Source organism: Trichechus manatus, unplaced genomic scaffold (assembly GCF_000243295.1).
Source record: "Trichechus manatus latirostris isolate Lorelei unplaced genomic scaffold, TriManLat1.0 scaffold00190, whole genome shotgun sequence".
In the NCBI taxonomy this organism is placed as follows: Eukaryota; Metazoa; Chordata; class Mammalia; order Sirenia; family Trichechidae; genus Trichechus; species Trichechus manatus.
Window position 1 is genome coordinate 1,538,111 of NW_004444126.1, and position 12,843 is coordinate 1,550,953.

The following is a 12,843-nucleotide window of genomic DNA, read 5'->3' on the forward strand; positions in this document are numbered from 1 at the left end:
ATAATGTTCACTGTTATTAGACATGCTTGTCAGCAGATTTCGTTTTAAGCAGAAATATTTCTATGTGGAAACAAAGCTGCCCCATCATCTAGGATGAGCCTCTGAAATTTTGAGTAGCACCCTGCCTGAGCCCTCCTCCGACCAGGGGTTGCTTCCAGCCAGATTCGGAAATGTGGCCCTGCGCAGAGACTGTCCCTTTCATTGAGTTCCTGCTCAGTGTATAATCAGTATTTTGCACCTGCTTGTTGAATACCCTCAGGAAGACACTTCCAGAGCACTGCCTATTAAAACATCCTAGAGCCAGTAGGGCTAGATATCTGAGCACTACAAAAAGAGAAAGCTAGAATGACATGTGCAGGCCCAGGCTAGGAGTCCAGCTGCTTAATTTCTTTCTTTTTGTGGGAGTACAAGGACTCTGCCTGATATGCTATCAGGCCCCAGGAAGTGTCCTGAGGCTGCCTCGGGCCCGTGGATGGTGGACGTTTTCTGAGTCACTCTGGAACCCTGCCGGGCCCTCCCCACTTGGGCCGGCCTGCCCCGCTCTTCTACTTTCGAGGAAGGGCAGCGCCTACCTGGCCCTGAGCACTTGACCCCCAGAGTGCCTGGCATGGCTGTTCATTTTCCTGTATGTCCCTGCTGACTCTTGCTCCTTTCCCCTCCCGGTCACAGCCACGAGCCTGTGTGGCGCTTCCTAAAGCAGTGGTCAGCTCATGTGGCATAACAACCTATGCTTGAGTCTAAACTCTCTTCTTTCTCTTTCTTTCTTTTTCTTATAATCTGCTGGCCGAAGGCTGTTAAAAATATGGTTGGAATGGTGAGTACCACTTTAAGTAGCAGCTGTCATCAGGTGAGCCCTCACTCCGTCACACCCCCGAGTTACCATCGGTGGTGCCTTGAACTCGGCGAGCACGCGCTGCTGGACTGACTCTCGTCTGTAACGGAGACAGAGGCACATGCCAACACGCTCTGGGCCGTGGCGCTCCGGGCTGGGTGACCAGGGCCGCTGGCTGGCGGTCTGTCCCTCCCTCTGCTCTGGCTCCCCCTTTTCCTACTCCACCCTTCTTGTGCTCTTGATTTGGCCTTCCAGTCCCACCTGAACAGCAGGGGCAGAACTGCCTTTAAGTGCATGACACTGTGTGAACCGCACAGAGGCCCTGATAGAACTCAGACTCAGGAAACCTGAAACACCATGGACCCTTTGAGTTGGTTATGTGTGTTTATCTTCGAGTGCTGAGGAACTAAACATTAGATTCCTCTTCACCATTTACCTCAAGATCGTAAGGATGACCTTAATTTTTAAAGAAAGGCAGGAGATAACCAGTCTTATAACTCACCCCTCTCTGCTCCCTGAGCCCCTCTCCTGTACTCCGCAGTCCTTCAGTGTGTGCCAGGGAAGATGCAAGGGCTGGCATCAGCAGATCCAGATTGGGGCCAGCCCAGACCCAAATGGCTATACCACTGGCCACTGGCCACCTTTGATTCGACCATGGGCACTAGAAAGGTATATCCCAGAATCCTGTTCAATCCAGGACACTCACTTTTCCCTTTTCCACATTGTTAACATGGCTAAGGCACAACCTTTAATACACCACCTAGCATCTCGGACCCCACTGCCCCTTGACCTTCCCAAAGAGTGAGGATGATAATAGGTATTCTTTAAAAAGAATCCCAAATGCTATACACAGTGAGTGACAGAATCATTAGCGGTGACAAGAATAACCTGGGGACAAATCCTGAGGAGGGCCAGAGGGAAAGGAGACACTGGGTAGAAGAGCGTGCTCACGTCTGCCCTCCTTCCCTCAGCTCCACCAGGTGCTGGTTCAGCTCCAGGCTGGCGAGAAGGAGCAGGACTTTGCATCAGCACCCATCCAGGTCTCCATCAGTGTCCAGTTGTGGCGGCTCCCGGGATGTCACGAGTTCCTGGCAGCTCTAGGTAGGACAAAGCATCCTTGACTTAACTGGTTTTTTTTCAGTCACTTTTTAAAATTTATTTTCCTCCTGGTTTTTGTTGGGTTGTGTTGGTAGACTCTTTGGAGTCTTATCTCAGTGTTTTCTTAGATATTTTATTATTTAAAAATACTTACTTAACTCAAAGATTCTAGTGCTTTAACAAGATTCCCAAATGATCCTTCAGCTTTGTCCCATTTGCCCTACATGATGATTTAATCTTTCTTATTTGTACCCATTATCTTAATATGAATCTGCTAGATTCCAGTATTGTTGGGATCCAAGCCATGATTAAGAGCTAAAGAATACTTAGAAGTACAGTTGTAAAATAGTGGTTTCAATGTTGGGCTCTATCATTGGCCACTGGAAACTGGCATAAAAAATACTATGGAAACCACCTTTGATTTGACCATGGGCACCTAGAAAGGCACATCCTAGAATCCTGTTCAAGCCAGGACACTCACTTTTCCCTTTTCCACACTGTTAACGTGGCTAAGGCAGCTCCTGACATAATTGCTATTTACTTACAACCGGTACATCTATTGATAAAACACCACCAGAAGTCATGCCACATCTCCTCATGCCCTACCTGTGTGTGTGACACTTGCTCGGGAGCCTTTCACTCAACAAATGTTTACTGAACACCTTTTATGTTCCAGGCAATATTCTAGGTGCTACAGCAGTGAGCAAAAGACACAAAACTCTGCCCTCCTGGAGTTTACATTATAGTAGGGGAAAATAAACGACCGTGTTTTTACGCAAATGATGCACGCCTTCTCCGTCTGTTTGCCAACTGTACCCTCCCCCGCGAGCTATTTTCAAAACCACTCCGCTGTGCCAATTTTTTTTTTTTTTTACATGTTGCTGTAAAAGAATATTAGCATAGCACGCTTATGAAAATATCTCGCGGAGGGAGGTGGGGTTGGCAAACAAATGTAGAAGGCACTGTTGGTGTAAAAACACGGTCTGTAACAAATTATTCAAGGGAGACATCTTAGAAGGTGAAGGTGCACTGTGACCAACAAAAGCATCAGGGTCAAAGTGATTGGCTGGAGGGGTAGGAAGCAGGGCGCCAGGGCAGGCCTCAGAGATATGCGGAGGTTGACAGGGCAAATGATCCAGGCAGAGGGAACAGTCAAGACAGTCAAAAGCGAGGTCCAGGCAGCGGTGCAGAGGGAGCAGAGGAAGCAAAGGGCAAGGGGAGGGCAGGGGAGATGAGGGGAGGCCGAGGGCATGGTTTTAACCTGAAGGAAGTGGAAAGTCTTTGGAGGAATGACATGATCCACCTTCACTGTTACAGGGACCAGCCTTCTGACACAGCAGTGAGTCCTTAACAAAGGCTTTTATTCCTGCATGTTGTTGCCTTTGAGTTGACTCTGACTCATGGTGACGCCGTGTGTTACAGAACAGAACTGCTCCATAGGGTTTTCTTGGCTGTAATCTTTTATTTATTTTTTAAAGAAGCTTTGGAATTTTTAATCAGCTTTTTTTTTTAATTATACTTTAGATGAAGGTTTACAGAACAAACTAGTTTCTCATTAAACAGTACACATATTGTTTTATGACATTGGTTAACAACTTGACATGTCAACACCCTCCCCTTCTTGACCTTGGGTTTCCTATTACCAGCTTTCCTGTCTGTTCCCTCCTGCCTTCTAGTCCTTGCCTCTGGGCTGGTGTGCCCCTTTAGTCTCGTTTTGTTTTATGGGCCTGTCTAATCTTTGGATGAAGGGTGAACCTTGGGAGTGACTTCATTACTGAGCTAAAACGGTGTCCGGGGATCATACTCTTGGGGTTTCTCCAGTCTCTGTCAGGCCAGTAAGTCTGGTCTCTTTTTTGTGAGTTAGAATTTTGTTCTACATTTTCTCCAGCTCTGTCTGGGACCGTCTATTGTGATCCTGTCAGAGCAGTCGGTGGTGGTAGCTGGGCACCATCTAGTTGTGCTGGACTCAGTCTGGTCGAGGCCGTGGTGGTTGTTAGTCCTTTGGACTAATCTTTCCCTTGTACCTTTAGTTTTCTTCATTCTCCCTGGTTCCTGAGTTGGCTGTAATCTTTAGGGAAGCAGATCACCAGAACTTTTCTTCCATGGTACCACTGTGCTGGGTGTGTTCAAACCGCCAACCTTTCAGTTAGCAGTCGAGCACAAACTGTCTGCCACCCAGGCGTGGGTGTTCAGTCTTGGGCCATCTTCTCCTGGCTTGCTGTAGAAGACCTTTCCCAGCCTGCCTCAACTTACGGCCGGCTTCATTTGTTTTCAGACATATCTGTTTCTTTTGAAAGTAAAGGGGAAACTTGCAAAGTTCTTTCATTAGACTTCTGGAGTCCTTTACCATTTGTACTACTTGTTTCTTCCCTGTGGATTTAAAACAGTCTACTTGGTGTAAACATGATAACTTTATGTTTTATGGAGGCAAAACTGGGAAATGCCAGCTCCACACCCAAGATGGTCTTCCTCTCACTTCTGTGACAGGCTATGGGATCAGCCTTGGGGGCAGTGGCACAGGTGGTCAAGTCCACTTTGATGGGGAACTCTGGTGAGTCAGCAAGAAGAGAACACCAGATGCTGAGTGGCTCCTTAAGTGAATCTAATTCCAAAGGGAATGAGGGTGTTCAGACCAGTACCAGAATCCTTAAGTTAAAAAAAAGAAGAAAAAAATATATATAATGTCTCCTTCTGTGAACACTCTCAGGTATGAGGTGCACAGCATGCTGACAACAGCAGGCCCTGGGTGGCTGGGACCTGGCCTTCACTGTGGTAAGATCAGAGGAGGGGCTGTGCTATCACAGGTGCTGGCCCCGCTGGGAGCTTTAGCCCCAAGCCTTTTGCCACTGTTCGCAGCGGTGACTCCCTGAGGGAGGCTGTGGGAAGGCTCTTAGTGCTGAAGGCTCCTCAGGCCTTAAATCCTTGCCCAGTGGCCCCTGCTTGGGCCATCGCTGGCTGTGGCATCTGTGTTTGGCTTGTTCTTCTGGAGCTCTTTCCCATGAGGTGTTATTTACTGGGTGCTTCTCGAATGGCTCTTAATAAGTCTCAGTGCTGTGTCAACAGCTCGTTAGCCAGCCTCTCGCTCAGGAAGCTCTGTGCCCTTTGTTGTACCCACTCTGAGTCTCATTATAATCATCAGAACCAGGGAGTGGCACACCTGGGTTTTGGCAAAGTGGAGTCCCTGCAGGGTAGTTCAGCCAAGAAAGCAGATTCTCCATCACTAGCAAGTGCCCCATTCCAAAGCCATCACTAAAACTTCAGCACTTATGACAGCCCAGGGTGGCAGGCACTGACCACATATAAGACACTGCCCTTGCCCTGAGAAGCTTCCACCTTGTCACACACCAGCTTTAAACACTGGACCCAACACCTGATGGAGTGGCCTGTTTTTCTCCCCCCGGATGTTTTTCTTTAAGTAGCCCTGCATCTTTGCTGTTCTTCTGTGGAACAGGAGAAAAATGACAGGATGTTAACTAGCCTTGTTAAGTCGCAGGCCTCAGCTCTCAAGGACACCACAGGGCAGTAGAGCAGCCATGAAGGGACAGAGGAGATCCCAGCAGCGAGCTATGAACCCAGGCAAATGGGGAGCCATGGCAGGGGTGCTGTGGGCGCGGCAGCTGGGCACCCAGCCAGGAAGTCCCGCTTACACACTGATCGGCGGCTGTTCAGAGGCTGGGGTGTGAGAGGCCCCCAGCCAGGAGTGCCTGCTGAGGGGCCTTGAGTGTGTGCCAATGGAATTGTACGAGGAGTCCTACAGCTCCAGTGGTTTTCAAGATACGGAATCTTCCTTAAGAGAACATGTTTATATCTTTGTTCCTCTAGGTTTTGACCTCTGTGAAGTTGGTCAGGAGGAAGTGATTCTGAAAACTGGAAAACAGGCCAACCGACGGACGATGCACTTCGCGCTCCAGTCCCTGCTGTCCCTCTTTGGTAGGCGCCTCGCTCGGCCGACCCGCACCTCCTCCCGTGTGCCCCATCCTCGGGCAGGCCGCCATCACACAGCTGGTTACACTCTCAGGAAGGGGAGAAAACGGAATAAACGTGTGTGTGTTAGGGACTACAATGAGCAACACCTCCTGCTTTCATGGAGCTTACAGTCAGTAGGGGGAGATACATAGAGTGTACATAAGACGGTGACAGGTGCTGTGAAGAAAACCAAAACTGGGTAAGGAAGAGAAAGTGAGAGAGGTGGCAGTGGAGCAGCTCTGAGGGAGGGGAGACAGCAGGACGAGGCCTGACAGGAACAGGCACCAGATCGCGTAGGCCTCGGAGGCAATGGTCAAGGCTCAGAGGGCACACCTGCTCTGACAAATGTTCCGGAAGGCCCATGCCGACTGATGTGGGAAGAGTAATGCTGGCTTGGATAGTGGTCATAGCTTGAAGGGAGAACCAGCAGGTTCTGCTGAAATATGTGTGTGGACATGGAGAAAGCAGGGAACAACTGATAGAATGAAACTGCTGTTAGCTGAGACCAGGAAAGTGGCAGGAAGAATGGGTTTGAGTGTAATCTTAGACACGCTCAGTTTTGAAACATCCATTAGATATTAGAGAGAGGCAGTGTGAAGGTGAGCATGGACGACCTCACTGCAGAGGTTTGCTGGAATGCAGAGCAGTGGGGCCAGAGGGGATGTCCTATGGGCAGGCAGCTTGTCTCTGTGAGGCTTAGGACAGGAGACATCACAGACTGCTCATAGGCCCTGGGCCCAAGCTGAGGGTGGGCCCTGGTAAGGGCAGAAGGGAAGCCCCTCTGCTGGCCCACGTGGTAGGGAGCAGCATGAGGACGGCTCTGCCGTTGGGGTAGAGGTGTTAGTCTCGGAACTCTCCTGGGGTGTTTCTGTCCCTGGGTAAGATTTACTTCTTTCCCAGCAGAACCATGTTTTTCAGAATTGGAAGACTAATGTGAATTGTATCTAAGTAGCACTTGTATAATTCTCTGCCAGCTTCTATGCATATAAGGTTACTTGTGATTTTGAAAGAAAATCAAAAACACGTCAAATTCTAACTGCGCTTTGGGCACTTGTGTTTTTGTGCTTAGATTCTACAGAACTGCCCAAGCGCCTCAGCCTCGACAGCTCGTCCTCCCTCGAGTCTCTGGCATCAGCTCAGTCCGTTTCCAACACCTTGCCCCTGGGCTACCAGCACCCTCCCTTCTCTCCCACTGGTGCAGACAGCATCGCCTCGGACGCCATCTCTGTGTACAGCCTGAGCTCCATCGCCTCCTCCATGAGCTTCGTCTCCAAGACTGAGGTTGGGTTAGAAGGTGGAGGCACCAGAGGACGACAGGACTACGACCGGTCCAAAAATGCTTACCCACAGAGATCCACCTTGCCTCAGCACCAGTTGTCCCCACAGGCCCGCACTGCAGGCAGCAAAGACGAGGAAGAGTACGAAGGTTTCTCCATCATTAGCACTGAGCCTCTGGCAGCCTACCAAGAAAACAGAAAGGCACGGTTCTCACCGGATCACAGTCAGTCCAGGGTCGGGACAGCTGGAGGTGTTAAAGTTTCTGTCAGCTCCAAGGGGAGCATCAGCACTCCAAATTCTCCAGTTAAAATGACTCTGATTCCCAGCCCAAACTCTCCCTTCCAGAAGGTTGGAAAACTAGCAAGTTCAGATACAGGAGAATCGGACCAGTCTAGCACAGAAACAGATAGTACCGTGAAATCCCAAGAAGAAAGCAACCCAAAGCTTGATCCACAAGAGTTAGCCCAGAAGATTCTAGAGGAGACGCAGAGTCATCTCATTGCAGTAGAGCGTCTTCAGAGGAGTGGCAGTCAAGCGAGCAAGAGTAATAATTCAGACGATGGTGTTTCCGTGCCAAACAGCACTACTGTCTTCAGAGCGTCAGAAACGAGTGCATTCAGCAGGCCTGTCCTCTCCCATCAGAAGAGCCAACAATCACCAGTTACTGTTAAGCCAAAGCCCCCAGCCAGAAGCTCATCCCTACCCAAGGTGAGCTCAGGATATAACAGCCCCACCACCTCGGAGACGTCCATCAAAGACAGCCGGAGCCAGAACAGTGGCCGGCCCTCACCTGGCTCTGACTCCCAGACTTCCCTCACTGACCAGCCTCTCTTTAAACTGAAGTACCCAAGCTCTCCTTACAGTGCTCACATTTCCAAGTCCCCAAGGAACATGTCCCCAAGCTCAGGCCACCAGTCTCCTGCTGGTAGTGCACCATCCCCAGCTCTCTCCTATTCTTCAGCCGGTTCGGCTCGTTCGAGTCCAGCAGATGCACCAGACATAGACAAACTGAAAATGGCAGCCATTGATGAGAAGGTACAGGCCATCCATAACCTGAAGATGTTTTGGCAGAGCACACCCCAGCACCCCACAGGACCAATGAAAATATTCCGCGGGACCCCTGGAACGATGACTTCCAAAAGAGATGTCCTCAGTCTATTAAATTTGTCACCTCGGCACAACAAGAAGGAAGGAGTAGTAGATAAACTTGAACTTAAGGAGCTGTCTTTGCAGCAGCATGATGAAGCACCCCCAAAACCCCCTCCCAATGGACACTGGCATGCACAGACCACCAGGCTGAGCACACTCCCGCTGCCTGCCGGCACTCCTGCAGCTCCCACTCGCCCTCTGAGACTTCCTTCTGGAAACGGCTACAAGTTTCTGTCCCCGGGAAGATTTTTTCCTTCCTCCAAATGCTAAGTGTCTTTTCTACCCACTGAATCCAAGAGCAGCAGCCCAGAGAGGGTCTCAGTATTCGCTCTGCCTCCTTGCCTTGCCTGAGTGCACAAGTCACCGCCACGCCACCGTCAGCACCTCCTCGTGATGGACACCATCCCCGGTGTCACCACGTCCAAACACTACCAAGCACATGGCCAGTGGCTCCGTTGCCAGGACTCTGGGCCAGATTCACCAAAAGCCAGAACTTCTTTGGCGTCGGTACCAGAGGCTCATGGAATTTTCTACACACTGCACCAAATGTTTACCTTTGAACTCCCACTTCTCATCTCCGATGTGATTCTCCAACAGGACTTTTGTACAAAATGGTCATGGTTCTGGGGTGGGGAGAGGAAGGGGAGCACGTATTTTGCTACGAAGTGGATACGCAGCACCTTTTATACACAGAAATACAAATAGAGCTTTCTTTTTACGGTTTTCAGGTGCTGGTTGGGGTGGCATATATATAAAATCTAAGTTGAAAGTGTTATATTCGCCAAAAACAGAATAATGGTTTTAGAAAATGCCAATGATTTGTTATTAAATTGAAGCGGTTGTGGTCTCCTGACATTGTAACACCACCTAACAAACAATGCAATAATTCAGGCTGAAATAGTGCTTCCACCCTGAACTCTTCTTCCGTCTCTACAAATGTCCTTTTGGGCCCTACTGTCAACCAAACTTGAATTTTTTAAAAAACATTAACTCTTATCCAGGCATCTTAGAACTATGCAATTGTGATTTAGAATGCAACTTTGTGCTTTTAAAACATTATTGACCTTTTTTGTACACAGATAAACAACTTGGTTTTATTATCAATAGTACTTTGCATTTATAGCTATTATTTTTAAAAGCTCAAAAGTTTTTTAAAAATGTCAAATTTTGAATAATCAACAAGTAATTATCAAGTTTGGGGGAAAGGCTGAAATTATTCAGTTTCCTTATGAGCAAAAAATAATAAAAAAAGAAAAGAAAGAAAGATATGTCCACAGCTAACTAGATTTAACCAGAATCTAGCCTTCCAGCTCCTCTTCCCTTTTATTAGCTGCTTAATTTTGGTCTCTTTTCCTAACCCCAGGCCTCTAACACCTCTTCTATCTCAATCCATTGCCAGGTTCATACAATGCCAGCAGCCTCCCCTTAGCTGGGGCTGTCCTCTCATCATCCCTGCTGTCTGAAAGAAAGGACCCTCCCCTACCACAGAGGATTTTCCTATCCATATCCTCAGATGCGGGTGTGGCCTTCTGCTGGGATATACCTCCGAATTACTGCTCAACAGGGCAATAGATACTTAACGAAAAATGAAGGCAGGCTTTTCCCACGCAATGATGGTATACTTACATTATCGCCAGCTGAGACTAGAAAAGGGAATAGTCTAGTTAGGGGTAACCATTAATTTATTTTAATAAAGAATTGAAATGTGGAAAATCAAATTAGTACTAAAGTTTAGTTGGAGAATTTAAGTAAGCATCTTTTAAGTAATTCTAAAATTCAGATTCGACCATTCTCACTGTGAGGGTATGTCCCACAAAGGTAATGCAGCCACCTGGCCCGGGACATGAGGAACTGGCAGGGAGGGGACTGACACCAAGACAGCCAGGTGGAGTTTTAACCTTGGGTGGGCTATCACTTTATAAACACACTGACCACTTCACCTGTCTGTTCCTCAGTGTACTCCTCTGAAAGGAGAATGTTTACTCAATTTGTGTTTGTCTCCTGAGGTATGTCATAGAGCTTTATGCATTTAACCCAACAGCCATGTTGATGAAAGCAAATAAGGATGTCACATGCCAATCCTGATCCCAACACTGGAGGAGAAATACTTTATAAAGAAGCAAGCCACTATGAGGATGTCTTTATGTAAGTAAAGACAAAATACATGGTAATAAAAGTACCAGTGATGCAAATGAAAGCCACATTTATAGCACGGTTCATTTAATTTGGATAGTAAAATCAGGTCCTCAACAACAAAAACTCAACTGCAAAGTACATGTCTGAATCCATGTGTGGATAGTTAGGCCCCCCTTTCTCAGCAAGTCTCAGTCTCTTTCCCAAGTGCCATGGAGCCCTGGAGGAAAGGCCTGGGGTCAGTGCTGTCCCCCCAGCACCCGGACCATGCCCCATGGACATATCTTCTTGCAGTTTTCAAGCTAGCTGGCAAAACTCATGGACTCTAACCTGGTTTTAGTCCTAAGTACATTGTTGTTTTAGGTTTCATATTACAGAGCCAAAATGGTGTATGTGATTCTTTTGGGGGGTCCTAGATATAAGCTTCAATGAAGGGAAAAACAAAGATGATGACATAATAGGACCAACTTGAAAACCACTGTTGAGTCGCCACTTTGTTGTGTTTGCTCAGTGTCATTCCTGGTGTTTCTGTGAGTGGAAGAGATGTACAATCATAAAATCAAAGTGAATTTTTTTAGGCTACGCTGAAAAAGTATGCATTTAAAATTACATGAGGTTTTGTAATTCACAGAGATTTCTTTGTATAAGTCAGGGGTCAGTAAACCACAGCCCATGGGCTAAATCTGGTCAGCTGCCTAGTTTTTTACAGCCCACAAGCTAAGAATGGTTTTCCCATTTTTAAATGGGTACTTAAGTCCCTACATAATATTCTTGATTTTGCCTCTTGGCCCGCAAAGCCTAAAATATTTAATACCTGGCCCTTTTAAGAAAAGTTGACTGACTCCTGGCCTAGACAGGAGAAAACACAATTGGAATAATGTTTTGTTTCTCCAGTCTAGGGAAAGTGAGTGTCACACTGCGGGTCAGCTGGCATGTGGGGAGCCCTGGGCATGCCTGGGCCATGTGAACAAAGAAACGAGGGACTCCTGCCTAGCCCTTGGCTGTCTGCTCACTTGGGAAGAGTGAATAGATGTGGGTAAAATTTACAAAAATATTTGCCATCTTCAGACAGCATTGGATATGTTTCTTTTAGCTCAGGAAAGTGACATGCCCTGCCTGCGCTCTACTCCCTCAGAACGCAAACACACTGAATGAATATGAGCAATAAAGCCGCCTTCCCCTCCAACTCTCAGGATGAACACACCGCAAGGTAGTGGACTCGGTCCTAATTCTTACCAGTGAATTCCTTAACTACTTTGGTGATCGTAACTCAGTCAAAACACCAAGAAAAAATTAGCTTCTAACACATTTTAATCCACCACTGGTATGTAGAAAAATGAAAGCATTCTCACCTCTGTCCCCATTTTCAAAATACGTTAATGGTCCCCATGGACACTTGCTGGGTTTCAGCCAGAGATGCGGTCTGCACACACTGCCCTAGCCTGCTGGTCTGTGCTGGTGACTGTCCTGTCGGGGATCACTGCAGCGGGTCCTTGGTACCGTGAACCAATCCCGCTGTCTTCACCACACACACTTGCAGACCCACAAGGAGAACTATCACTTTGTTTCCGTTCAGGTTGGAAAAAATGCCACACAATAATCTGGTTTGCTTTTAATAAGTAGACAAGAAGTTAAAATTGTGTAGTTTTCATCACGTATTTTGTTGTTTTATCTAAAATGACTGTACATGTGGTTTGTGAACTAGGCTCTGTTTGTGCCAGATCCTTCAAAGATGTTTCATGCAAGGACCTCCGTGGTCCCTCTCCCCTCCTCAGACGCCTTCCCCACTTGGCACCCGCCCCTTGTATGCAGTGTTAGCCATCTTTGGCCTACGTGGACTTCTTTTGTAAATTACACAGTTTCCAGACTGCATTAAAACTTTTTATATTACAAAATTTACCGTGTAAAAAGAACTTCATATTTTTATTGAGATTGCTAAGGCACTTGGCCTTCTTCCTTTGTGATGTCAGTGTCTATTAAAGCATGAGTTCCCTCCGTTTTAAGTGCTGTGTCATTGAATCACTTCTGATATACTTTCAGGGTTTCTCTACAGAGCACAGAGTGATCATGTGTCACTAGTGAGCATGGATCTCCTCACATACACAACTGCAGAATTTTCTGGCCCTCCAAGTATGATGATAGACTGTAAACGTTTAGCCATCTAAATCACCACCACAGACAGGTGCTGAGTGCCTTGGTGCTGAAAAGCCTGCCTACAGGATGGCTGGTAACTCGTTCACTGGCTCGGCTGAGAGTCCTCGTCCTCCTCCCTCTGCGTGGAACACCCTCTCCCTTCACTAGGCCACCTCTCCTGATCCTTCAGGCCACCCCTCAGGGCCACCCCCTTCAGGAGACTGCCTTCTCCCATGGCCCACTCACTCTGGGAT

The 12,843-nt window shown here is 47.7% G+C and overlaps 1 protein-coding gene across 1 annotated transcript in view; it reads left to right on the forward strand.

The window, feature by feature from the left end:
* Nucleotides 1-11,245, forward strand: part of TTC28 (tetratricopeptide repeat domain 28) — a 703,674-nt gene extending 692,429 nt beyond the window's left edge. Inside the window, exons 20-23 of the mRNA XM_023741786.1 lie at nt 791-814; nt 1,804-1,933; nt 5,753-5,860; nt 6,966-11,245. Of these exons, the coding sequence (XP_023597554.1) occupies nt 791-814; nt 1,804-1,933; nt 5,753-5,860; nt 6,966-8,593 (1,890 nt within the window). The 3' untranslated portion in view covers nt 8,594-11,245. The remainder of the gene's footprint in view (nt 1-790; nt 815-1,803; nt 1,934-5,752; nt 5,861-6,965) is intronic.
* The last annotated feature ends 1,598 nt before the right edge of the window (nt 11,246-12,843 follow it).